The sequence below is a fragment of the Laetiporus sulphureus genome (assembly GCF_001632365.1).
Source record: "Laetiporus sulphureus 93-53 unplaced genomic scaffold LAESUscaffold_8, whole genome shotgun sequence".
In the NCBI taxonomy this organism is placed as follows: domain Eukaryota; kingdom Fungi; phylum Basidiomycota; class Agaricomycetes; order Polyporales; family Laetiporaceae; genus Laetiporus; species Laetiporus sulphureus.
Window position 1 is genome coordinate 90,774 of NW_024468517.1, and position 21,877 is coordinate 112,650.

The 21,877-nt window shown below is 52.2% G+C and overlaps 8 protein-coding genes across 8 annotated transcripts; 1 reads left to right on the forward strand and 7 right to left on the reverse strand.

Annotated features, from left to right (window-relative positions):
- Positions 1 to 36: 36 nt before the first annotated feature.
- LAESUDRAFT_742010 (glycosyltransferase family 57 protein) lies at positions 37 to 3,080 on the reverse strand. Its single transcript, XM_040911170.1, has 9 exons — positions 2,745 to 3,080; positions 2,279 to 2,682; positions 2,060 to 2,222; positions 1,838 to 2,012; positions 1,700 to 1,784; positions 1,480 to 1,642; positions 834 to 1,412; positions 646 to 775; positions 37 to 594 (listed from the first exon to the last, which is right to left on the reverse strand). Exons 1-9 carry the CDS (start codon positions 2,927 to 2,929, stop codon positions 187 to 189), a joined length of 2,292 nt encoding a protein of 763 aa, XP_040766862.1. The 5' UTR covers positions 2,930 to 3,080; the 3' UTR covers positions 37 to 186.
- A 167-nt stretch (positions 3,081 to 3,247) lies between these two features.
- On the reverse strand, positions 3,248 to 5,918 carry LAESUDRAFT_722826 (uncharacterized protein). Its single transcript, XM_040908287.1, has 10 exons — positions 5,808 to 5,918; positions 5,726 to 5,757; positions 5,536 to 5,668; positions 5,248 to 5,471; positions 5,152 to 5,191; positions 5,041 to 5,098; positions 4,942 to 4,987; positions 4,113 to 4,888; positions 3,933 to 4,044; positions 3,248 to 3,865 (listed from the first exon to the last, which is right to left on the reverse strand). Exons 2-10 carry the CDS (start codon positions 5,750 to 5,752, stop codon positions 3,473 to 3,475), a joined length of 1,809 nt encoding a protein of 602 aa, XP_040766863.1. The 5' UTR covers positions 5,753 to 5,757; positions 5,808 to 5,918; the 3' UTR covers positions 3,248 to 3,472.
- Positions 5,919 to 6,752: 834 nt separating this feature from the next.
- LAESUDRAFT_647112 (uncharacterized protein) lies at positions 6,753 to 8,626 on the reverse strand (the record flags this gene model as incomplete). Its single annotated transcript, XM_040904032.1, has 7 exons — positions 6,753 to 6,922; positions 6,976 to 7,362; positions 7,421 to 7,610; positions 7,668 to 7,826; positions 7,883 to 7,968; positions 8,023 to 8,075; positions 8,130 to 8,626. 7 exons carry the CDS (start codon positions 8,624 to 8,626, stop codon positions 6,753 to 6,755), a joined length of 1,542 nt encoding a protein of 513 aa, XP_040766864.1.
- A 2,184-nt stretch (positions 8,627 to 10,810) lies between these two features.
- On the forward strand, positions 10,811 to 11,961 carry LAESUDRAFT_722829 (Thioesterase/thiol ester dehydrase-isomerase). The gene is made up of 9 exons (XM_040908288.1): positions 10,811 to 10,882; positions 10,936 to 10,963; positions 11,032 to 11,057; positions 11,127 to 11,190; positions 11,269 to 11,282; positions 11,340 to 11,511; positions 11,575 to 11,640; positions 11,705 to 11,742; positions 11,795 to 11,961. Exons 1-9 carry the CDS (start codon positions 10,853 to 10,855, stop codon positions 11,852 to 11,854), a joined length of 498 nt encoding a protein of 165 aa, XP_040766865.1. The 5' UTR covers positions 10,811 to 10,852; the 3' UTR covers positions 11,855 to 11,961.
- An 898-nt stretch (positions 11,962 to 12,859) lies between these two features.
- LAESUDRAFT_674876 (Der1-like protein) lies at positions 12,860 to 13,894 on the reverse strand. The gene is made up of 6 exons (XM_040905575.1): positions 13,750 to 13,894; positions 13,632 to 13,697; positions 13,500 to 13,573; positions 13,350 to 13,443; positions 12,997 to 13,298; positions 12,860 to 12,949 (listed from the first exon to the last, which is right to left on the reverse strand). Exons 1-6 carry the CDS (start codon positions 13,837 to 13,839, stop codon positions 12,925 to 12,927), a joined length of 651 nt encoding a protein of 216 aa, XP_040766866.1. The 5' UTR covers positions 13,840 to 13,894; the 3' UTR covers positions 12,860 to 12,924.
- Positions 13,895 to 13,941: 47 nt separating this feature from the next.
- On the reverse strand, positions 13,942 to 15,980 carry LAESUDRAFT_722833 (uncharacterized protein). Its single transcript, XM_040908289.1, has 6 exons — positions 15,493 to 15,980; positions 15,263 to 15,432; positions 15,134 to 15,205; positions 14,612 to 15,072; positions 14,553 to 14,564; positions 13,942 to 14,489 (listed from the first exon to the last, which is right to left on the reverse strand). Exons 1-6 carry the CDS (start codon positions 15,799 to 15,801, stop codon positions 14,239 to 14,241), a joined length of 1,275 nt encoding a protein of 424 aa, XP_040766867.1. The 5' UTR covers positions 15,802 to 15,980; the 3' UTR covers positions 13,942 to 14,238.
- A 706-nt stretch (positions 15,981 to 16,686) lies between these two features.
- On the reverse strand, positions 16,687 to 18,365 carry LAESUDRAFT_722839 (SET domain-containing protein). Its single transcript, XM_040908290.1, has 4 exons — positions 18,098 to 18,365; positions 17,547 to 18,028; positions 17,071 to 17,479; positions 16,687 to 17,017 (listed from the first exon to the last, which is right to left on the reverse strand). The coding sequence occupies exons 1-4, from the start codon at positions 18,336 to 18,338 to the stop codon at positions 16,821 to 16,823; spliced, it is 1,329 nt and encodes a 442-aa protein (XP_040766868.1). The 5' UTR covers positions 18,339 to 18,365; the 3' UTR covers positions 16,687 to 16,820.
- A 102-nt stretch (positions 18,366 to 18,467) lies between these two features.
- On the reverse strand, positions 18,468 to 20,693 carry LAESUDRAFT_538877 (uncharacterized protein). The gene is made up of 7 exons (XM_040902863.1): positions 19,976 to 20,693; positions 19,870 to 19,922; positions 19,726 to 19,811; positions 19,505 to 19,663; positions 19,265 to 19,454; positions 18,820 to 19,206; positions 18,468 to 18,769 (listed from the first exon to the last, which is right to left on the reverse strand). The coding sequence occupies exons 1-7, from the start codon at positions 20,494 to 20,496 to the stop codon at positions 18,597 to 18,599; spliced, it is 1,569 nt and encodes a 522-aa protein (XP_040766869.1). The 5' UTR covers positions 20,497 to 20,693; the 3' UTR covers positions 18,468 to 18,596.
- Between the last annotated feature and the right edge of the window lie 1,184 nt (positions 20,694 to 21,877).

Below are 21,877 nucleotides of genomic sequence, written 5' to 3' on the forward strand. Positions count from 1 at the left end.
AACGGCCTAAAACTTTGCAGTGCCTTTCGGGAGACTCGCAGTAGCTCGCAGTGCGCACCGTAATGCAGCAAGTTGCGGACTATTGGCCATTGGACGGTACACTACAGTTGCAACACAACAGAATATCCAAGCAGAACACACAGCAGAGTCCAACAAATACACAACATACGCGTCAGCACTAGATGGCTATTTTGACTCGCGCTCACGTCCGGGTTGGCTCGCAGAGCTGAGCACAGAGCTGATGCTCCCGCTCCGATAAAAATGTCTCCGCCTCCCCTGCGCATAACCCAAGCTGATTGCACGGGCACCGGCTTCGCGCTTGATCCCTCCGACGGAGCTGCTGCTCCCGTTTTGCACAGCACCTTCTGCGTCCTCTTCAATGACTTTGGGCCTGACCTCATTTTTCATGCCGGAGCCCAGACCACCTAAGGCCCACCCCATCTCAATACCACGTCGTATGCTCCACAGCCATGCCAGCACAAATACAGGAGTCGTTAAAACGACGTTGAGGACCGGAAAGAGGTCTGGGTACCGCGCAGGAGGTGACATGAGCAGTTCCAGTACATGAAGGACAAGGCATGCTGTATGGGCGACCTGGAACAGCACGTCAGTGGGCACCGGATCGCAACAAGGATAGGTACGCACCAGTGAAACGTATTGTAATAGAGATTCTGGCCGAGTACGGAATGGGTTGTAACCCATTAACCGATTCCAGAAAAGCGTCAGCGCAACATATGGGACCCCAAGGCCATCCTTCTTCAACAAGGGCCACATGCTACAACATTGGTTAGCAATGCTTAACGAGAATTCTCCATTACAACATCTCCACATACCTGAATACAGCAATATTGCTCACGAACATGCTCATCTCCGCGGTCTCCGAGCCTTCACGCGCCACAGAGAGCAGCAACGTGATCGGAAGCAGCGGTAATAGAATTGTCTTCTCATGTACTTGGAATGAGAACAGAAAGAATGACATCGAAGACGTCAGTAATGCATACGGAAGTAGTGTGATTATTGGCACAGGCTGCTTCGTCGCTTTGTCCCGAGCATCACTGCCCCCTTCCTCGACCTTCTCGCTCTTGTTCTCTTCGGCAGGACCAGACTGCAAGCGCAGTTTCCACGCATTGTACATCAACCCAACCGCCCCGGGTAAGAACCCCAGCACGGTAAGTCCAGCGGAAAGCCGCACAAGAGCCTGCGCTCCGAGATGCCGCCGCCATTTAACCAATACGTCGCTCGCACACCAGAAGTTTGCCACTTTGTCCTCGAATAGTCCGCGATTGAAGGGGAATATACGTGTGACTGGGTCCAACAGAGAAGATAGTGGTGCAAAAGGGGGAAGGAACGGGAGGAAGAGCAGGATGAACGTGAGGATGGTAACGGCTGCGAGATGCATGAAATGGCGGATGCTACATATGTCTGTGAGTATCGTAGGAAAATCGAAAATGAAGGATAGTGAAAACGGCAGGGACGCACCCATGCGCAGGCCCAAGGTAGAGACACTTGCCAAACAGGTATGATCCGATTGCAGGCGCGTAGTACAGTGCCATTTGCTTGAATCCGAGGCTGAGCACAAAGAAGACCGCGCCGGAAATGTCTCTCCCAATTGCGAAGCAGTTCAGTGCAAGAAGTGTCAGCCCTAATCACGGAAATCAGTCATGCAAATTTCGTGGAGCCTCATACACGCGCCGCACACCTAGCATGACCGAATTGTACTGAAAATGGCCGAAGTCGATAAGTAGCAGCGCGGGCTGCAAGAGTAGTACTGATAACGCGTACTCCTGCATGGACAATCAACATCGGCTCTCCGCGTCAGAAAAGAACGTGGATTTACCTGCGTGCGAGCTGAGCGGCTTCTCTGCCATGTATGCGTGAACATGAGCAGCGCGGGCACGTAAACGAGCGTGTCAAATGCTATAACCGTCGAACGCAGGTACACCTTGCTAGTCGCGCTCTCCAGCCCACGCGACGCGTCAAGCGCGAACCACTGTGGATCCATCCACGATCCACTAATGATCGTTCAGCCACAACCACAAAGGCAAATGCAGTCACTCACACAATCCCACATAGCCACGACACGTACGCCGTGAGCGGAGGGTAGTCGAGGCCCCAGTACGGCAGGTCATAACTGTACCACTCGCGCACGGGGAGGTGTATTGTAAGCTCCATCCAGTGCCGCTGTGCCTCATAGTCACCGAACATCGGCGGCGCACCCTGTCCTAACCAGCGCGTCCGCTCAGTCTTCCTGTCTTACCGCTATCCGCAGCTCACTGACCGGAATACGACCCCAATCCTACTGCCCACTTGATCCATACCGACATGAGGACGGCGCATGGCACGACCCAGCGCTTCGCGCCGTGTTTGTGCATCCAACGCACCCATCGCCTGCCCATCCCTTCTCCACTGTCGCGTTCAGGGTCGGACTTGTGCGTGCGTTCTGCGCGTAGTGGATGCGCGCCAAGTTCCATCTCCATGAGTGACGAGAAGCTGAGCTGATATGAGAGCCGCCGGCGGCGAGCAAGTACGGGTGGATCACCGCTCGTCCCACCGAGCGACATGGGGGAGATGGGACGCGAAGACGAGACAGAGAGCGTCGGAGAGCCGAGCCAGTGTGAGCTCTCCGATGCAGCGAGGTTGTGGTGTTTGACTGGGACTGGCGCAAGGATCTCTGACGGTGACCTATATATATAAACGTGTCAGTCTCTGAGCACACCCTCATCACGCTGGACCGCATTGCTCACCCGTTGCTGATAATGCTAGCAGGAGAAAGGTGGGGGTAGGAAACAGGTGTTCTGAGGCGTGCTGGACCTTGTCGGCCTGGCGGTGCGGAAGTCTGGGAAGAAAAGGACGTCGTAATCTTGCGCGGACGAGCGCGCGGCGATAATGGAGATTCCGTCCTAGGGAATGCTGTCGATAACTCGTCCATCGATGAACAAGGCGTCGGCGGTAAACAAAGAGAATGGCTATTCACAGTCAGTGTAGTTGAAACGCTTAGTGGTTATGAAAGATTAGAAGCGAATTGTAATAAGCGCTCAGCAATATGGATAATATGGCGCAGTTGAATTCACGCGAAGTTCATACGTTGAAACGAGTGATTAGTATGAGTCTGTAACTTTTTCGTAACCCCCCCTCCTCCGCAGTGTGACTACTAGCGTACGCATTCGTAACCAATGCGCAAAGACACACTTTGCTGATATAGAAAGCCAATTTGTGGTGGTTATATTCGTTATGTAGTAGTTGGGACATCGACTCAGCGAAGTTCGTGAATGGTACATTTCCTTTCCTTAGCAGTCTCGTGGTACATGAAGTGGGCCACAGCTGTCGCTGTGGGCAAAATTCCTACCATCATGTCGAAAATGAGACCATGCATGCATTCTGAACCAGAAAACCAGTGTCGGACTCAGCTCATGCGAAAGCAGACAGGCAAAACACTGTCATCGTGCCATCACGTACCATACGAGGTGTCAATCTACAGACGTGCCCGCTGAGGATGGTGTCCAGCTTTGGTGCCATACACGAGGTCACCATCCACCCGGAGCCGGTCGGAAGGTGCAGCCTTCGCCCTACGCACGTCCGCCATCGCCATGCTCAACCCGCCTTCCTCCACCCACCTTCGGAAGACCTCTGCGTCCACATCACACGTCTGTTCCTTTGCCTCGAATGCCCACACAGCATGCTCGAGCAAAAATAGACCACATGCGACGTGCGAGAACAGCAAGAGCGCAGGACGGGGAATCAGGGCCGGGATGGGCGCCACAAATGCCTCTTTGACGTCGCTGATAGCTGTGCGCAGAGTGGCGAGGGGGACGGTGAGAGATGTATCAAGGGATGTTGGGCACGACGCAAGGAGTTTTTGCGCCCACTGGAAATACGGCGTTCGTGAAGTGATTAGTACATGTGGACACCGTGAGACTAGATGGAACGCGTACGGATATGAAAGCGTCCAGAGCTGTTGATTGTGAAACGGCCCTGACAAGGTCGAGGGACAAGACCGTGATGGTCCCCTCCCATATCTTTTCGACCAATGCATCCTGTATCATCCTGATCAGATCCGCGGCGTCACCACTGTCAGCATGCAATAATAGTGTTCACACGCGGGAGTGTCTCACCTGCCGAACTCGTTCTCGGTCATGTATCCGGCGCCGCCGAGGGCAGTCATACACTCTTCCATTGCAGTCGCTGCTTTGTCCGCCGCAAATGCCTTGACAGCGGGTGTCAGCAATCGTAGCCTCAACTCTTCTTCCTTGGTCGCGACTCCACACTCGGCCTTTCCTAGAAGGGCGATTGTGCCGAACAACATGTGTAAGAGAGCACGGTACAGCACCGACGCCTTGGCCAGCTCGGCGACGTGCAGCGGGTTATCCTTCAACAGCTGCTGGCCACCCTTGATTGCGCGTACTGTCGAGTACGATGTCGCGATCGCGAGGCATCTGCGCAAATGACCAACAGAGGCCGTCGCTGAATGCAACCGCGTAATATTCAGCACGGGTGTAATGAGCTTCACGCCCTGTCCCGGCGTGCCAAGGATGTATCCCTCTGAACCCTGGAGCGATAGCTCTGCTGTAGGCAGTGTTTGCGTACCAATCTTGTTCTTGAGGCGATGAACATAGATGTGATTGCTGACAGGCGACGGCTGCGGCGTGCCAGGCTGACGGAGGAGCGGAAGCCTTAGCGGCACGAGAAAGAGCGAGAGCCCTCGAGTGCCCTCGGCGACCGTACCGGTGCGGGCAAGCGCAAGGGATACGTCGCTGTCAGTGGCGCTTGAGAACCACTTAAACCCATCAAGTCTGTATCGGGGGCCATAGGTATGCGATGGCAGTGGTGCCGAATCCATGACGCTAGCAGCGGTTGTTTCTGTGCGGGATATGTCCGAACCGCCGGGCCGCTGAATGACGATCGGCGTCTCAGCCAAATGACAGATCGGTTATAAGTGCTAACCTCAGTCATCCACTGGCCTGCTGTGAACGCCAACGATGGATCACGACTACCACAATGCTGAATAAGGACACACTTGCGGATCAGATACATGATACGTACTTGATGAGACGAGAAAATACGTCCTGTTTCAGCGCAGGCGTTCCGATGAGCTCGATAACTGTGATTTTGGATGTCAAGGTGATATATCCTTCGCATAACTTAACGGCATACCCCTTGCAGCGCCATCAGTCATGCTCAGGGGACAATCTATCTGTAAAACATTTAGATTCATCTTGTCATCCTGCAGGTAATCCGCCAGAACCTTACCGAGTGAGAGTCTCCGACTGCAAGCAATATCTTCGCAAAGCCATGGACTCGACTGTGCTCTCGATGTTTTCGTTCATAGAATATCCCAACGATCCCTTCCTGCTGGAAGAGCGCTTTCAGCCCGCGCCAGCCTTCTGACGTCTGCAACTCGTCAACACGCTGGCCCCATTGGTCGTATTGAACAAATTGCGGACGCGCTGAAACTTTACTGAGCGCTTTCATGGCTATTTACGCGGCATTGAGCCCTTCGCAGTGTGCGCATTTAGAGCTGTCAATAGAACGACGAACTGGTCAACACTATCTCGCCAAACCGCTCCAGATCAAGCTCGACATCTTGGAAGACGCCTGGTGGGCAGAGGCGCTTCAGCAGTCCGGAGAGGGCGGGATCTGAGAAATAGGGATGTGACTCTGTGAAGGGAGCCTGGAAAATATGAGCGCCCTCGCGACGCTACAGCAATACTGACAGACGATGACTCACAGGCTTGAATCCCTCCTCGATACGCATGATGTCTATTGGGATCTGTTAACTTTACTCGAGTCATAGAAAACTGAATGAGCACTCGACGATGGCAAGTCTCCAGACGTGAAGTCGGTGTCCACAGCTGCGACAGGGATCCCGAGCCCGCGAACGGAACTAAATGGTGTTGTTTGATGACACCTGACCACCCGGCACTGGCCCGGGGCTCCCTTAGCGGCGCATATCCGATGTTCGCGGCTAGCTCGCCCTCGCATCAACTTGTGGCTGAATGCTGGGCGCCGCGCAACTGTCGCTCGTGGAATCCCTTGGAAAGTAGCAACGCCATGTCAGCTGGTCTGCCTGCAATGTTCAAAATATGCCATCGATGATCAAGACGGCATTCATGCTCCAGGCATGGCAGATTCCCGGGTATCACGCTCATTTTTGCGGCAATTATAGTGTTTGGCTAAACGAAATTTGCTCTTTCCGGTGGCAGAGATCGACGACTTCCGTGCTGGCCAAAAAGATCGCGAGATTGTGTGGGGCTAGTTGTGGTTCGTACGATCGTTCGATAGGTCCCCCGGGTAAAAAGCGCTCCGCGGGAACCTACAGCAACCAGCGGACGATCCACGCGTTTTCGCCGCGATCTGAAACATCATATGCTGGAAACAACTCAGGAGTGTGCCCATGCCGCTTAAAGAGTAAGGATGACTGGCAGAACACCTTGGCATGTGGCAAGAGTCCACTTCAGATGGGCGGCGCAACGGCTTTGAATTTGGTACATACGTGAAACGCGGTTCGGCGTTGAGTGTGGATCATGATGCATGATGCTCCAGATGTTTTCGAGTATCCGTTGAATCCATGCCAATCATAAATTCATCAACGATAACGACATGTTGGTACAACGCAACACTGAACGAACTCTAAGTCTAATAATATTGTAGTACAAGCCAGTCGATATGTTTAGCGTGCGACCCCCTTCTGCCGTTCACGAAAAGGATCTATCTTTGGTGACCAAAGTTTTTATATCGCCGCAAACGATCCTCCTTCACGAATCCCAGATTGCACCAAAGGCCGGGATACCACGACTCATCATGCCGTACACGACCTTCTCCGTCAGAGGCTGATTCGAGATGATGACCACGGCCTCCGCGTTGAACTCCTGCACCATGCGGTACGTGAGCTTCACCAGGTCGGGCCGGCCGTGCTGGCGCGTATCTGAGGAAATCACGTCAACACAAACTACTGTGGGAACTTGAAGTGATGCGCACCATAGATAATCGATCCAGGCGCCGCCTCCAAGAGAGAATCGACGAGCCCGTCACCGAACGTCTTGCGCACTGTAGGAGCAGTCCAGAGGAGCTGGATCTCGGTTTTCTTGGCGAACACGACGGGTGCGATGGGGCCGATACCACTGCCCGTCGCCACCATCACCACACGCCTGAAAAGCGGCGTGACGCGCACGACACCGTAGCAGGGGATGCCACGAATCCAGATCTTGTCCGGCGGGTTGCCAATCTGCTCCTTGGTCCAGTCGCCCGCGCGTGAGACAACTGCCGAATAGCCCTTCTTTCCGGGCACGGCGATAGTAGCAAACGAGTGCCACTCCAACAGAGGCTTGAGTGACATGCGTGTGAAATGGCCCGGCTGGGTGTTCACTGTGTGTTTCATCACATCAGAAAAATGCGCTACAGCAGGAAACGGGGCATGACGTACCGTAGTCGAAGTACAGCCTCACGCAGTGCTCTGAGAGTACTTCCGAGCGCACCGGCACCTTGCGCAAGCGCGCCCAAGGCGCGATGATAGATAGCGACATGATCAAGACTAGCCAGAAAGTAGGTTGATGGACGACTGCGTGGCCCAGGGTCTCGCCAGGACTGCGATAATCATTGGTGAGGAGGACAACCTGTGATTGAAAGATGATCAATACAATGCTTCATCTTGGCAAATAAATTTCCCTCACCTGTGCCCACACGAGGGCGACTGCAGCCCATCCTGCGAAACGATGAATTATCTCGAATGTGTCGTGATGCCGAATGCGGAACTTCGGATAAGCGAAGATAATCATGGCAAGAAGAAGTACCAAGATCATATATGAAACAGTAATAGTCCCAACGGTTACCTGCGTATCAGGTTGAGTATACGCGACACCATGGGAGAATGATGATCAAGTCTCACGTGATCCTTGTCAATGAATTGCCTTGTTGCTTTCCCCAGGAAAAGCATCAGCCAAACCGCACCGCTGACCCCCGCTCCGGAGTGAACTGAAATAAGACTGTTAAAAAAAGTCTTGTTGTCGAGGCAAAGATAGGACTTACTGCCTCCGATAGAATAGACCCTGGCGAGAATGCGACGAATCCACAGCGGCCATCTAATCGAGTTCATGCATCAGCATCAATTCACGAATATGTCAAACAAAACTCACGATCGGGGTGCAAGGCACGCCACAGCGAACCAAGCATTGATGACGTACTCCTGGCGCATGAGAATCGCGGTGAACAAGTTGCCAACCACGACTCTGCCGAGCTGGCTCGCATTCGCGCCCTTGGCACAGAACCAGATGAAGACGCCCATGTTCGTTATGAAGACGATACCGAATAGCCTTCGGTAGAGGGACATGATCTGGAAGCGGAGGTTGCGGATGAGCTTGGGCTGCTCCTTGTCAGGCAGGACATCCTCTTCGAAGCCTTCCCAAACTTCGCCCTTCTCCGCATCAGATGAAGACTCGCTCTTGCGGTCTGAGAGCGAGGAAGGGGCGGTGGTGACCTTCACGACCGCCTGCGTGAGGTCAACCGTCTTCGACCGGTCCTTGTGGTCAGCATCGGGAGCCTTGACACTGTCCTTAGGGAGCTCTTCGACGACCGTGGTAGCCAGCTGTGGTTTCTCCGACTCGGAGACGGAGAGCGACGACGGAGTTGACATGGAGGACGAGAGCACCGGTACGAAGAGAGAAGGGTGGGCGGGTTCGAGCGAATCTCAGTGATCCGACGAGGCCTCACCCTATCGTACCCAACCCCTTATATACTGATCCACGCATGCACCTGCAGTTTCAGGAGGAAAATAAACTCAGAGGTCGCCACCCGGTTATCGGAGGCAGTTGGAAACGCACGAATAACATGCCGTCAGAATAGGTGACAGAAACTAAGGACACAGCATGAACAGTATCGGCAGTCACGGCGCTAACAAATACACTCACCCGTATCGAGAGGCGGAGCACGGCTAAAGGCGAACGTCCCGGTGCCAGTCCCGATGCCATGCCCGAGGGATGTTTCTATCCCATCCTACGCAGTATCGGTGGAGCAGAGCATACGACGCCGGCCTAAATTTCGCCGGCAGTGTGAGAACAGTCCTGGATGCCAAACCAGTACAGACTGACCATCTTCGTAATTGTACAGGCCGTCAATCACCACGTACGCTGGCATCAGGAATGGATCGTCCAGCCTCTTCGATTCTTGTGAAAGTACGGACAGGCACATGCCCAATATGAAATGCCGAGCCTGAACGTGTGTGAGACGGATATCGCTGAAGTGCCATCATTGGAGAAGCACCTGGAGAAGCGCTGAGCGGTGCTTCTCCCAAGCGGCTCCGAATGGTACGGGTAGGCTAGCGGAAGATGAGATTAGGAGCTGTAGGGCAGATCGCGGACGAAACCTTGGGTAGGCGGAGTTGAGCTGTCTACACTCACTGCAATCCCGATGCCTCAGATTAGTGGCGTGGAGTGAACTCCATGGCGTCTATTCCGATACACGGAGCAAATGTCCTCGGAGAATGGTCGGTTGTGGCGCTGTGCATTGTCTACAGAGAGGTGTCCGCACGAAACGATATCTTGAAACACTAGTTGCCCACGGAACCGGCCTTCCACCGTGAACATGAACGTGGTCATACATCATGTTATTGCCGAGACGGCTTTGAGGTATACCCACAGTCTCGGAAAGAGAAGCGAGAATTATGGAGGTAGACGATATTCCGACGATGTGGGAGTCGCAGGTACAAGTTTGGCGCTTGCAAGTCAATAGTCTCAATCCAAGATCAGACATCTTTGATCTCGCACTGCAGTCTCCATGAACAGGCAATTGCCGACCCCGATATTCTCACCACGGTCAGTCTGCATTCTCCCGCTGTTCTCCTCATCCCGCTGATGGGCAGACTCCAGACTGTCATCATTCTGAGCATAAGCCATGCGCAGCTCATGTAATTCATTGTAAATGAGAGCAATTCGGAATGAATGTCTACTGAAGTACCCATCCGTGGGCAACGATACACCCTGTTCCTGGTGGAGAACACGTCTGTACTTGCTGTATCAGAGTTCGTGCCATGCGTATCGGCGCAAATCTTGTGCACTGAGTCAGCTATCTGTATTGACTAATCGCAAGACATTTTAATGCCATCGCGGTTCTTGAGCGCCGTTCGCCGCGTGTCGGTTGCTGTTAGTAGCGAAACTGTCACCGCCCGGATGTGGGAATACCACACCGTTCTCTGGGTTCTATTTTTTCGATCTGTTGATGTACATAAATTGCAATATGCCTCGCGAACGATGATTTGTTGCATCAAATGGGGTTACAGAGTCGCTGGTGCTGCTCACAGTGGTCATCCGCTCAGCTTGCAGCATCGTGACACGATTATGCAGCCAAAGAGAAGAGAAGACAAGTTGCGCGCCATTCTACATAAATATGAGTCGAGAATCAAGGTCAACTCCTGTTCTGAATGATCTCTCACCGCTTCAGTTATCCCCTACGGAGCTGCGAATCTTGCACAACACCTGCCTAATCTTGCCCTTCCCACTGCGTATTCTAGTCCTTTCTAGCGCGATGGGCGACGCCATGCCGGTGGTAATCGACAGCCACGACCATTCTCATGCCAGTCACAGAGTCCGTCCGTCGGCTAGAGGCCCCAGTCTGTGGCGCGTCGTGTTTGTTTTTTTACCCTTTTCTCCATCGGTGCAAGGTCGAGAGCGTCGTGTTTTGATCTTACCAACAGCGCGCTGTCACTCTGTAGCGTTGGCTGTGTGCCTCGCGTGGCTGGCGCGTCGTTGTAATGAGATCACGTGTCAGCACGTGATCGCGTATTGCACGCGTTTACAGCGCCTAAGGCTTGCCTAACGCCCAAGTCCTCGACAGCACCATCAACACGCATCGCCCCCGGTCTGATATGGCTGCCTGCCTGCGCTTCACCCGTCGGGTTCGTCCAATCTACCCCGAGGCCGACGGATCTTGCTGACCAGATGGTTGTAGGTCTGGAAGTCGTTTGTAGACAACAAAGGTGCGCTCTCCACTATCTCATGAAAAGAAGCAATTCCACCAACTGGTTGCGCAATCGGTGGTTCAAAGGACACGATCAACAATGCTTCCCGAATGTGCGTAGTTTATCCTCAGTTCTTCTGGCCTCGTCTGCACGTGAGGTTGAATGACGGGTTTACTAACAGCTCAAGATTCTGGATGCGAAGCCCGGCGTTTTGCAAGCATCGCTCAAGATAGAACCATACAATCGTGCGTTGCCACCTATGCATGGCGCATCCGCATTTGTGTCTCTACAACACACGCCATTCTGATACCTCAGTAACCCAGTGAACAGGGTCGGGGTAAGGGTTCCAGCGCATCTGTTGCCGTAGTCGTGGTTAAGTAGCCGTCCTTTCCAGACCGTCCATGGCGGGCTCATCATGTCGCTTACCGACACCATCGGATCGCTTGCTATAGCCACGAAGGGGCAGTACATGACTGGCGTATCTGTGGACATCGGCACGTCCTTCGTGAAACCAGCCGGTCGTACAGGCGATGAGTTGAGGGTAAGCGCTGTCGTGACAGGAATGGGTTCGTAGTCTTCACGTCTGGTACCTTCATCACGAATATATTTGAATTATGCGCTATTCTCAGGCAAGTCGCTTGCATTCACTCGCATCGACTTCTTCAACGCATCTGGACAGCTCGCAGCATATGGCCGTAAGTTCGCAATTCACCGCCAAGACGTGCTCGCGTCGTATTTTGATGGGATTGTGCTTCGTAGATCACACCAAGTATATCGGCAAGTCCATTGGGCACGAGGTCTGTCATAGGCTTCTGGTGGATATCCGCTCCTCATGTCGCCATCTTACAGAACGATGTCAAATTTTCAGAAGACGGGGAGGCGATCATTGAGGGCAAAGACGTCGACTAGCCATGTGTTTATGTGCCTATCTGCATGTCCGCCCTCCGTTATCATTTCATGGAGTGGAACCTCATGCTCGGCACCACAAAAGCGTGCGAATTGAGTACGGATCATGCCAGTAAGTTTGTGACCTACGAAGCATTGCATTCCCCCCTCGAATGCAAGAAGCAAACTCAATACCTCTCGGAGCCGGAGGCTCCCCTTCCCTCGGTACCGAGGCCGTCCTTAGCTTCTAATGGGTGTCTTTGACCCTAAACTCCTAGAGATTGGCTCGCAAGCGAACGCACGTCATTCGTTCCCCCTTCTGCACATGCAGGGCCACGCATCATGATTGTCGTAGCAGCAAGGGTATTGGTCGAGCGCTCACAGACGGGTCCGGCCACCTCAGCTCCGAGTGGTGCACGTTGGTGCGCATCCAGATAGCGAAACTACTAGAGATTGCAAGCATCTCCAGTAAGCAATAATAGCATCATTCAACGAGCCAATGGCGCCCAGCTACCCGAAAGTTAGATGGTGCACCAGATCAGAAGCCGCCCCGTTTCTGCTCTATGCTCCAGATGTTTCACCCTTGACATCGGAGGACACGGTGTCCTATGCATCTATGGTGTACGCCCGCAGGCTTGGACGAGCCACAAGAGCGTCAGGAGCTCCTGTCTGCAATGCTGCAAGATTGAAAATATCAACGTTGGGTTTCTGGGTAGTATAGGAAGGGTAGGGAGTGTCAGTCACTTGTTAGGCGCCAACATTAAAGCCGTATACACCATCACCAACGTGCTTCTTATTCGACTTGATCTTGGCTTACAAGCGTTGATTTGCGCTTGCTGCAGCGCATGGCATGGATGAACAGTTGAACGAGAAGATTGACACACGCACGCACGCACCATTCTCACTTCGCTTGTTCTATTGGAGTCGGCGTTCTGTAATTGTCAGGCACGAGAAATGCATCCCCATTCTAATCACGCCTTGAATGTGCCAGACAGTCGGCGCACGGAAACCGAAAATTTCACGGCGATGGGGAGCTTAAAAAATGATTGATCACATCAATGCACAGTATTAGCGTACGAGTACACGACGCAGTATCAGATATCCCCAAACAGGCGTTTCCTGTGCCTATTGTCAGCATGAGCTGAGATCGAACCAAGATTACATACAGTGCGAGTGGCGCTTCGCTGAAGATTGTCGGCCCGCCTACCATCTCTCGGGTCCAAACGTCTCTTACGAACCACCCTATGTGGCCAACAGCGCAACCCACGAGGTCGCCAGCTGCTGCTCGCCATGTACCATTCAGCATCCATGCGAGGCCTACTAAGGCCAGAGGAAGATAAGGAGCGGTTATCGTAACGAGGCCGAACAGCGATATTGGTGTTGATGGATGCCGACGAGACCAAAGGTAGATCGGCACGAACGCTAAGGGCGAGGAGAGAAAAGGGAGGTTCACGAGCGGTGACAATGCCTGCGGAGTGCGTCATGAATAGGGCACATTCTAGACAATACCGATTCTCACCAGAAGCATTAGCGCAGAAAGAAAGAGCAACCAGAAGTAGTCTGCTTTTCGGTTCGCGAACGATGACTCTTCTAGCATGCGACTGTAGCGCATACTGTATAGAGCACGTCAGCGCATTACGACATAGATTAGAATAGATTCGTAGCTTACAAGAAGAACATGTGAAACACGAAGTCCAGCGACAATGTGCCGAAATAGAGAAATGTAGTCAATGCTCGCCACGGCTGTGTCACGACAACTCCTCAACGATCAAGCCGCTTGCTAAACCAAATATGCACTCACCTGAAAATTCGTAAAGGCTGCCTTAAAGCTGAAGTATAGCTGTAACGGCGTGACAAGTTGGCATTGCTGCGAGTAATCAGAATCTGACGGGGCCCAATCGAGGAGACAACGTACTCACGACAGCTAGACTCATCATTACTGCCAGAGCAAGCCATGTTCGCGTTACAGGAGGGATCTGTGTCACCCATGCTTCGATACCGACTGGCATCTTGACGAAATAACCTGAGCGACGAGCGTCGAGCCGCGGAAACGTTGGGACTTAACGAGAGAGGACGAGAGCTTTAGCGCTCATAATCATATTAAACGTGTCCTTTGATGCCATCAGCACGTGTCTTCATTGACGCTCCTATAGCTCGGACATGACTTGCTTGACTCCGTGCTGCAGCTGAGTCGTGTGCGTTGTACAGACTCCTCCGTCCGATATCTGATATGTGCCCGAAACAACAAGACAGCATGACCAGTACATGGAGTCCGACAAAAATAACAAAGGTGGCTTGGCACGGCTCTGTCAGAGCTTTGATCTACATCTACAAAAATTCGCGCATTGGCAATGTCCGGTAGTCCGTGAGCAAGGTGAGTGGCTTCATTGTACATATGTCTATACTACTCAGTCGTCTTCCGCAACCCGGACTGTAGACCTAAATGCAGATTGGCTCCAACTTCGTAGATGACTGAAATCCATGGATGATCCCTGTCGCCGTAGCGTTCCTAGGCCTTTTGAAAGGCGATGAAGCGCTACTTCAGTTCCTTGCATTTGAGGGTCGTCATCCGTCTGCAGTGTTCTGTTGGCAGCCATTACCAACAGGACGATAGCTGAGACACCAGATGACAGCATCTGTGGGAAGAACCCAATACTGTCTGGTGTGTATTTTCACCGTCAGTAATTTGCTGCTTAAGGACTGCTGACTTGTCAATATATACCTAGCAGAACACCTGTGTACGGTAAGCGCAAACCACTTGGCTGGCTGTGTATCACTCACCATCGAGACCAGGAGCATCCGGCATTGCATTTCTGAGCTGCGGAGTAGCGAATAGTATCACGACCACGATTGCAAAATATCGTAGTATATTCCTCTCGCTCTTGAGCCTCCATGCCAGCACCACAAAGCACCAAGTGGCATGTGCCAGCATCCAGTTGATGCCGAACAGCATCATGGCAAACAATCTCGCCTCTGCAGGTCTCCTGATCTTCAGCGTTATATCACGCGTCGGCTCGTACCAGTTGTCCGAGTTGTTCATGTAACTCTTCACGTCGGTCGAAGAGATGGCAAAGCTTGACGTCAGTTGCAACGTTGTCAGGGCCCTTATCCCCATTGGATCGCTATGCTCTGCGCTGACTGCGCGAAGAGTGCTGGTCAGGAGATAGGTGTCAAATGGGTACAATCTCGCGAGGTGGACATCGAGGACGTGATCGCTGTCGAATTGACACAGGTTCTGGATGCTAATGGGAAGCAGCAGCGCTTAACTGATGCAGATGCAAGTGAGTATTGCAATGGACTGACCTAATCCGCTGTCCCGTCCCGTTGACTATTGGGAACTGTGCGGGATCGTAGGTCACGGCCGGATCCTCAGAGCTACATAGGACGTGAGCGAACCCTTGAATTAATTGCACCTTTTCTCCAAGATTTTACCTATCGACGTAGATATCCAGTGCCAGCGAGGGCAATCCGCATAGGTCGCTGCCATGCGTCCCTTCAGATCCAGGAAGGATATAGGCAGAGCCGCAGCCAACGATTGACCAACGGATAGTGATTGCAGGCTCATCCACATCGACGTCCACATTGTCGCCGATGAGCACGATCTGCGATACGAACCCTGTGAGCTCAACAGGCCATGCGTAACACTTAGGTAAAGAGCTGACACCGGGATCATTTTTCGCAACACTGTTCAGAAGCTCTCTGAAGGGAGGCTCGTCGTCATCAGACCCTATGAAGGCACAGGAGATGGACACAATGAATATCAACGAAAATGCGATGACCATCCCCACGAGGAAAGGCACGCTCAGAGGGATGATGCCAGCTTGGATCCTAGTCAGTCGTGCCTTGTTGCGAGGCGTCTGTCCAGGCTTTGTGCCGCCGAACTTGGCAGGTCGGCGCGTTTTGGAGCTCGACGCATCTGATGGCGCTCTGATGAGGCCGGTTGTCGAAAGGAATGAATGGCGAGTAGACATCGGGTGCTTGGTCGCTGAGATCACGACGGCCGTCAAGGAGCGAAGACGAACGCCAAAGAGAGAGGCTGGCCGTCTCAGGGTCGAAGGGCAACACATGAGCAACGTCGGCTTTCGCAGTTATACGAGAGCAAAAGTTATGACCGCTATTCCATTGCTCACAGGCGTTGAGCGCAGAACGTAAGGGTAATCAGCTTCGATACTCTTGGCCAAATGCTAATCCTCTTCTTACGGCTGCATGGAATCGCAATACACAGCATACGGAAGATGGAAGGCTGTACTATTCGGTTCACAGCAATCTCGCTTCACTGATACCATTGCTTCGTACGCGACTGCAATGGACGCGTATCAAGGATTCGAAAAAATCCTTCCCGGACTCGGGGGTGTTGGCTGCGCATCGCTGCGCTTCGGGCAGGCAAGCGGCGGTAGAAGAAATTGATGTGACGTTATCGAACGCACACTCTGGCAAATGTGAACTATTCTCGCACATGTCTGTGACCCAGGCATCTTGTGACACCCGCAGAACGTCTGCGACTATGCTGTGCATAAGCATGATGTTGTACCCTCGCTTGCTTAACCAGACGGGGTGCCGCGCGAGCTGCGGTGTCATTGCAGTCCAGCGGCATACTTTGAGCATTTGACGCTCAGCTGCCACGACAATACGTCCGACCCGCTGAGGGGATCAGCATCCGGCGTCGCAAATGGAGGTGACACGACAGGGTTTGATATCCTTTATTTCCGCACAATCGCCGATCCCGCTGCTAGCGAGCTTCCATCTCTTCAGCGCGAGTTCCATATGCCTTCGCGTGCGAGGCGGTGCTTCACACGCCGCAGTACGTGGGAAGACTGATTCAAACATGAAAGCCTTCCGGAAGCTAAAATGACAGACAAATGGGATATTCTGCATGGGCAGGCTGACAGGCAAGGTGCTTTGGCCGCAACCGCGACGCGATGTCATCGCCGGCGTCGCCTTTCCGCATGGACCTTCCTTCATGACGGATCGCAGGCCTGTGTTAAGGTGCTTAAACGTTCTCCCCCAAAGCTTGTTTGAGGAGACGGAGCTCCTCTAATGGTCCATCTCCGTCTCCCTCTGGACCAAGATTGTTCAGGACTTGCGAGGCTATGGCGAGATAAGCTTGGACATCATCTCGTGACGACGTCGGCACATTCATCACGATTGCATTCCATGCAGTCTTAGCAAGCTCGAGGGCATGCATTCCTGTGCAAGGATATTTATTATGTGTTCAACATGATAACAGCAATACAACTCACCGATTTGAGGATAATTGAGTGGGTATTTCAGAAAGTATAGCGCTAGCAGCGGAGGACCAACATGAAGGGCCTCTTCATACTGTCCTTCGTGTGAAGCTCGACTGAAGATCTCTGAAATGGCGGGCAAGTACGATTCATGCAATAGCGGAGTCAGCGTGTCCGGCATTGTACGATAGTAATTAGTGCCTCGCGGAATATGGATGGTGCCTCCTGGTGTGCCGAAGATGAAAATGTGGAGTGCTATCTCCATATTCTCAAGCTCTTCGGATCCCCTTGGGGGAGGAACAATCGGTGATGCAACATTCGTAACGGAGCAGAGGTCGCACTTGCAAGCGAATCCGTAATTCGATCGGAGTGCCTCTTGGCGAACATTGGAAGGGAGGGCAGGATCGAGGTACGGCAGAGTAATCTAGCAAGAAGCCGCCTCAGCAATACGAAGGTAGTAGCACGGGTGCAGACCGGATATCTGAACTGACCTCTTCCCCTTCTACGATATTTCGCAGAGCTATGACGTCCATTCTGACAGGCTCGGAGGGAGTGATTATGTACTTAGCGACAGCGTTAGGCATACAAGAGTGATTGAAGAGTCTGCTTGCTTGAGGGAAGATGCCATGGGCATACGAATTCAAGTGTGAATGGAGGATGAAATTGTTGTTCCCGAAGCGATCATACAAATCTTGTGCCTTGGCTTGCGAGGCTGACAATGTTCCTCTTTTAATGCAGAGAGGTGGGCACTGACGGCGTGCAGGGCTTTTCATAAGATCCATGAAAGTGGAGAATTGATCGTCCTGAACGCGTTCTTCCTGGCCATTAGGAAAGAATTGTGCAAACAGCTGCGAAACGAGCAACGCGTCCACTCGGTCATGTTCCGACATGCTTTGGTATTCAGGGGATGTGAGGTAGCGGTTGAGTTCTTTACATATTATTCTATGGTGCGCCTTCCATTGTTTCGTCTGGCCTGTCAATGGATCCACATTCATCAAGTCAGTCGTCAGGATCGAGCTGTGATTGTGGCTATCATACTCACATTCCGTCCCGCAGTACCAGTAGCCGGCGCATCCGGTACACTTCCGTAGGCGGTCTGTCGATGACGACAACCTATGACAAGCGTCACATCTTTGTCCCTTCGCGGACTGGTACAGAACAGAAGACAGCGCTGGGACAGTGATGATCACAGAACCTGCATTCAGCGATCTCGCAGCTACTGCTTTGTTTCTAGCAGTTGGATGATGCTCTAGACAAACTTCACGAGAAACACTTTGTTCCATTTGTTACACACGATGGGGTGGTAGGCGGGCAGAGTAGTTGACGAAAGTACAAAGGTGCAGGAATAATCGTGACGCGCTGAACCTACTAGTAGATAAGCGCCGACACACAGTTGTTGTTGAACGCATCAACACCCTGACAGCCGAAGTAAAACAACGAAGCTGAACAAAAGATCGTGATGTTTGAAGGGATGTCGACAGCTTCATAGCAACGAGTTCGGAAAAAATATAAGTAATGCCAAGTTCTTAAATGCTCCAACTTCAAGAATCCCAAATGGCGCCGTAGGCGGGAATTCCCCGGCTCTCCATCCCATAGACAACCTTCTCCGTCAACGACCGGTTCGATATGATAACTACAGCCTCTGCTTGGAAATCGCGCACCATACGGTACGTCAACTGGATCAAGTCAGGTCTACCAGCATGAGTACGAGTATCTGCGATAACACCTTCAATATTTGAAAGAGAAAGATGACTTATGACTCACCATACATTACAGATCCAGGCGACGCATTGAGGAGCGAATCCACAAGTTTGTCACCAAAGGTCTGCCTCACAGAAGGGGCAACCCATAGAAGCTGTATCTCCGTGCGTTTGGCGAATATCACCGGGGCGATAGGGCCGATACCGCTGCCGGTGGCCACCATGACCACTCGTCGAAAGAGAGGAGTGACGCTCACAACACCATAACAAGGGATACCGCGGACCCAAATCTTGTCAGGTGGGTTCTCGATTTGTTTGCTTGTCCAGTCTCCCGCCCTGGAAATGACAGAGGAATAACCACTCTTTCCTGGCTCTCTGATTGTGGCGAATGAGTGCCATTCAAACAAAGGATTTGTTGACATTCGGGTAAAGTGTCCAGGCTTCGTATCCACTACAGATAAAATGGGACGTTAACACGGCAACTTATGGTCGAACATGGTTATAGTTACCATAGTTGAAGTAGAACCGCGCACAGTGATCGGACAGCGCCTCCACACGTACAGGCACTTTTCTCAGCCTCAGCCATGAAAGGATGATTGAGCTTGTTAGCACTATGACGAGCCAAAAAGTAGCCGAATGTACAAGGGCGTATCCAAGCGGTTCGTCGGATGTACGGTAGTCATTGGTTAGGAGAACAACCTAGCTCAACGTATTACTGATGCGTCGTATTGGTGGAGCCATAGCCATACCTGAGCCCATACAAGAGCGACCGCGACCCATCCAGCGAAGCGGTGTACCATTTCGAATACATCGTGATGTCTGGTACGGAACTTTGGGTACGCAAGTACCAATATCATCACAAGGAGCGCCAGAATAGTGTATGACACGACCAAAGTGCGGAGAGCAGTCTAGAGGGGTTGTTGTTCAGGTCAATCGCACGGACAGGCTGTTATATGCACATGATACTAGCCTTCCCTTCACTCATTACCTCACGAGTGGCCTTGCCAACAAAAAGCGCCGACCAGACAGTGCCACTGACTGCGGCTCCAGAGTGAACTGTCCAGAGGCCATTATTTCGTTTGCACGATAGGTAACATAGTACGAATGTGCTTACTTCCTACGATGGAGTAGACATGGGCCAGCGTGCGACGGATCGCCAGTGGCCAACTGGCAGCGGAATCAGCAACAAAGCAAACCAGTCGCACTGAGCGCGGCCGCACCTTCGGGGAGCGAGACAAGCCACAGTAAAGAACGCATTTATAACATACTCTTGCCGCATGACTACGGCGGTGAATAGGTTCCCAACCACGACCGTGCCGATTTGCTTCGCATCTGCACCCCTGATGGCATACGAGATGAAAACCCCCATATTGACCACGAAAACGATGCCGAAAATCCTGCGATACAGCGACAGCAGCTGATGCCGCACATATGATAGACATCTCCATTGAGGTTCTTCTGAGATGTCGTCGTCGTCGTCGTCGTCGAAGCCGCCGAGGCTTTGACCTTTATCCTCAGGATCTTCCTCGATGTGTCGAGTGGTAGTTGAGGACAGGTAGCTGGCCAGGTCCTGCCTCTTCGAGGAAATGGATTGCTCCTCCAAATCGGACGAGCTACACTCGCTTGCACAGTAGGCAGAGGCAGACTCGTCGCTCGAATCGAAATCACGGCGAACGGCATTCACAAAGTCCGAAAGGTCCCTTTCCGAACCATGATCGGTCGAACGCACGGTCCAATCCATGAGGGGACCTATATTGACCGTAGCCAGCACGGTGCTCCGTGTACAAGCAATGCCTGCAGCTGACAACAAGCAAGAGCTGGGGAAAGGATTGACAAATCCCGAAAAATCAGGGTGGATCAAAGAGTGAGGGCAAGGAACAGAAAGGGACACCGACAGTTATTCTGATGCATACTCTTGTACTATGAGGCAGGCTAAGGTTCAGAGAGCACAGGGTCAGAAAGAGCGGGCTTGTTCCGGTAAGACAGCAAGACACCAGGTATTATCGAGAGCACTTCTCGTGGATCTTGGAAAGAACACATGCTCAGAGGGCATAACGTGCCTATAGATGAGCACCACAGAGAGTATCAGGGCTTCGGACGACCACAGCGGCGTAAAGGCTGCCAAAAGAACCGTCGCTAGAGAAAGCTCTCAAGGGCTACCTGCCAGTGCTCCCGAGAGATGTCAGCGAAGACCTCGTAGTACCTTATGATCCAGGAACAGCACAAAGCCTGGGCGGTACATTGCCCTTCCAGGCCAGGGCAATCATCACATCCGTCAAGGTCGGACGGCATTACAGCGTCTAAAACCCGACGGTGGCGACAGCGGTTGAAATCAATCACAGGACACGTGGGGAAACAATTCATTCCGCGAGTCGCCAGCAATTCGGATGAATACAAGTACCCGGGTTCAGTAGTCGCGGACCTCGGTAACCCAAGACGGTCGTGGAGAGTTCCAGAATGAGCGCACAGCCATAGGTCCAGAACGGTGATCGTCCTCGTAATCGTAAGAGCCCAGGGGGGAAATGATATAGGTTTGAATACCTAGGCACCCGCGCAGATTGAACGCGCCTGATGAGGACCAGCCGAGTAAGCTTCACTGACTTCACTGTTTTTCTAGCGCTTTGAGCACAAGCTAAGCTCTGGATGTGACGTTTTGACATAAGAATATGACACCGAGTGTGGCATTGACGTTGCGTCAGCGACTGATCTGCTCGCCTCAGGCATAGTATACCGGCTCCAAGATTGTATACAGCACCAGTAGGTCGACTAACTTGCAAGGGTATTGCTAAAAAGAAGTCCAGATCGAGGCGCTGCATTCAACATTGTGCCTAGTGCTTGTCACCGCAGACATGAAGCGATTTGCGCATGTGGCAAATGCTTAGCAAATGTCGACAGGTTTTTTGCCTTTGTGATCTCAATTTGCTATGGTTCCTTCCCACATTCCGTATTAAGTATTTGCATATAATATGTTGGAGGCAGAAATTTAATATCATATATTTAAGAAATGACACCATTTTCAAACTCACCAAATACATTTAGAATTTGAGTGCTATTGAATGTAATTATACATTTTTGAAATTTCAAACTATGACATGTATAAAATATCCAGTAGCAGATGAAGG

Excerpts from the sequence above, each read along its gene's own strand:
- LAESUDRAFT_742010 (XM_040911170.1), bottom strand. The coding sequence starts at position 2,929 with ATGGACGAGTTATCGACAGCATTCCCTAGGACGGAATCTCCATTATCG. Across the intron at positions 2,013-2,059 it reads TCGTGGCTATGTGGGATTGT|TGGATCGTGGATGGATCCAC; the intron begins GTGAGTGACTGC and ends AACGATCATTAG. Across the intron at positions 1,643-1,699 it reads GTACAATTCGGTCATGCTAG|GGCTGACACTTCTTGCACTG; the intron begins GTGTGCGGCGCG and ends TTCCGTGATTAG.
- LAESUDRAFT_722826 (XM_040908287.1), bottom strand. The coding sequence starts at position 5,752 with ATGCGTATCGAGGAGGGATTCAAGCCT. Across the intron at positions 4,988-5,040 it reads GTATTTTCTCGTCTCATCAA|TCGTGATCCATCGTTGGCGT; the intron begins GTACGTATCATG and ends GCATTGTGGTAG. Across the intron at positions 4,889-4,941 it reads CAGGCCAGTGGATGACTGAG|CGGCCCGGCGGTTCGGACAT; the intron begins GTTAGCACTTAT and ends ATCGTCATTCAG.
- LAESUDRAFT_722829 (XM_040908288.1), top strand. The coding sequence starts at position 10,853 with ATGGCTGCCTGCCTGCGCTTCACCCGTCGG. Across the intron at positions 10,964-11,031 it reads GTCGTTTGTAGACAACAAAG|GACACGATCAACAATGCTTC; the intron begins GTGCGCTCTCCA and ends GGTGGTTCAAAG. Across the intron at positions 11,743-11,794 it reads GCAAGTCCATTGGGCACGAG|AACGATGTCAAATTTTCAGA; the intron begins GTCTGTCATAGG and ends GCCATCTTACAG.
- LAESUDRAFT_674876 (XM_040905575.1), bottom strand. The coding sequence starts at position 13,839 with ATGCCAGTCGGTATCGAAGCATGGGTGACACAGATCCCTCCTGTAACG. Across the intron at positions 13,698-13,749 it reads TAATGATGAGTCTAGCTGTC|CAATGCCAACTTGTCACGCC; the intron begins GTGAGTACGTTG and ends GATTACTCGCAG. Across the intron at positions 13,574-13,631 it reads CAGCCTTTACGAATTTTCAG|CCGTGGCGAGCATTGACTAC; the intron begins GTGAGTGCATAT and ends GTCGTGACACAG.
- LAESUDRAFT_722833 (XM_040908289.1), bottom strand. The coding sequence starts at position 15,801 with ATGTCTACTCGCCATTCATTCCTTTCGACAACCGGCCTCATCAGAGCG. Across the intron at positions 15,206-15,262 it reads CTGGATATCTACGTCGATAG|CTCTGAGGATCCGGCCGTGA; the intron begins GTAAAATCTTGG and ends CGTCCTATGTAG. Across the intron at positions 15,073-15,133 it reads GGGACGGGACAGCGGATTAG|CATCCAGAACCTGTGTCAAT; the intron begins GTCAGTCCATTG and ends GCTTCCCATTAG.
- LAESUDRAFT_722839 (XM_040908290.1), bottom strand. The coding sequence starts at position 18,338 with ATGGAACAAAGTGTTTCTCGTGAAGTTTGTCTAGAGCATCATCCAACT. Across the intron at positions 17,480-17,546 it reads ATATCGTAGAAGGGGAAGAG|ATTACTCTGCCGTACCTCGA; the intron begins GTCAGTTCAGAT and ends GCTTCTTGCTAG. Across the intron at positions 17,018-17,070 it reads ACTCAATTATCCTCAAATCG|GAATGCATGCCCTCGAGCTT; the intron begins GTGAGTTGTATT and ends ATCCTTGCACAG.
- LAESUDRAFT_538877 (XM_040902863.1), bottom strand. The coding sequence starts at position 20,496 with ATGGATTGGACCGTGCGTTCGACCGATCATGGTTCGGAAAGGGACCTT. Across the intron at positions 19,455-19,504 it reads TCGCTCTTGTATGGGCTCAG|GTTGTTCTCCTAACCAATGA; the intron begins GTATGGCTATGG and ends ACGTTGAGCTAG. Across the intron at positions 18,770-18,819 it reads GCCTGGATCTGTAATGTATG|ATACTCGTACTCATGCTGGT; the intron begins GTGAGTCATAAG and ends GTGTTATCGCAG.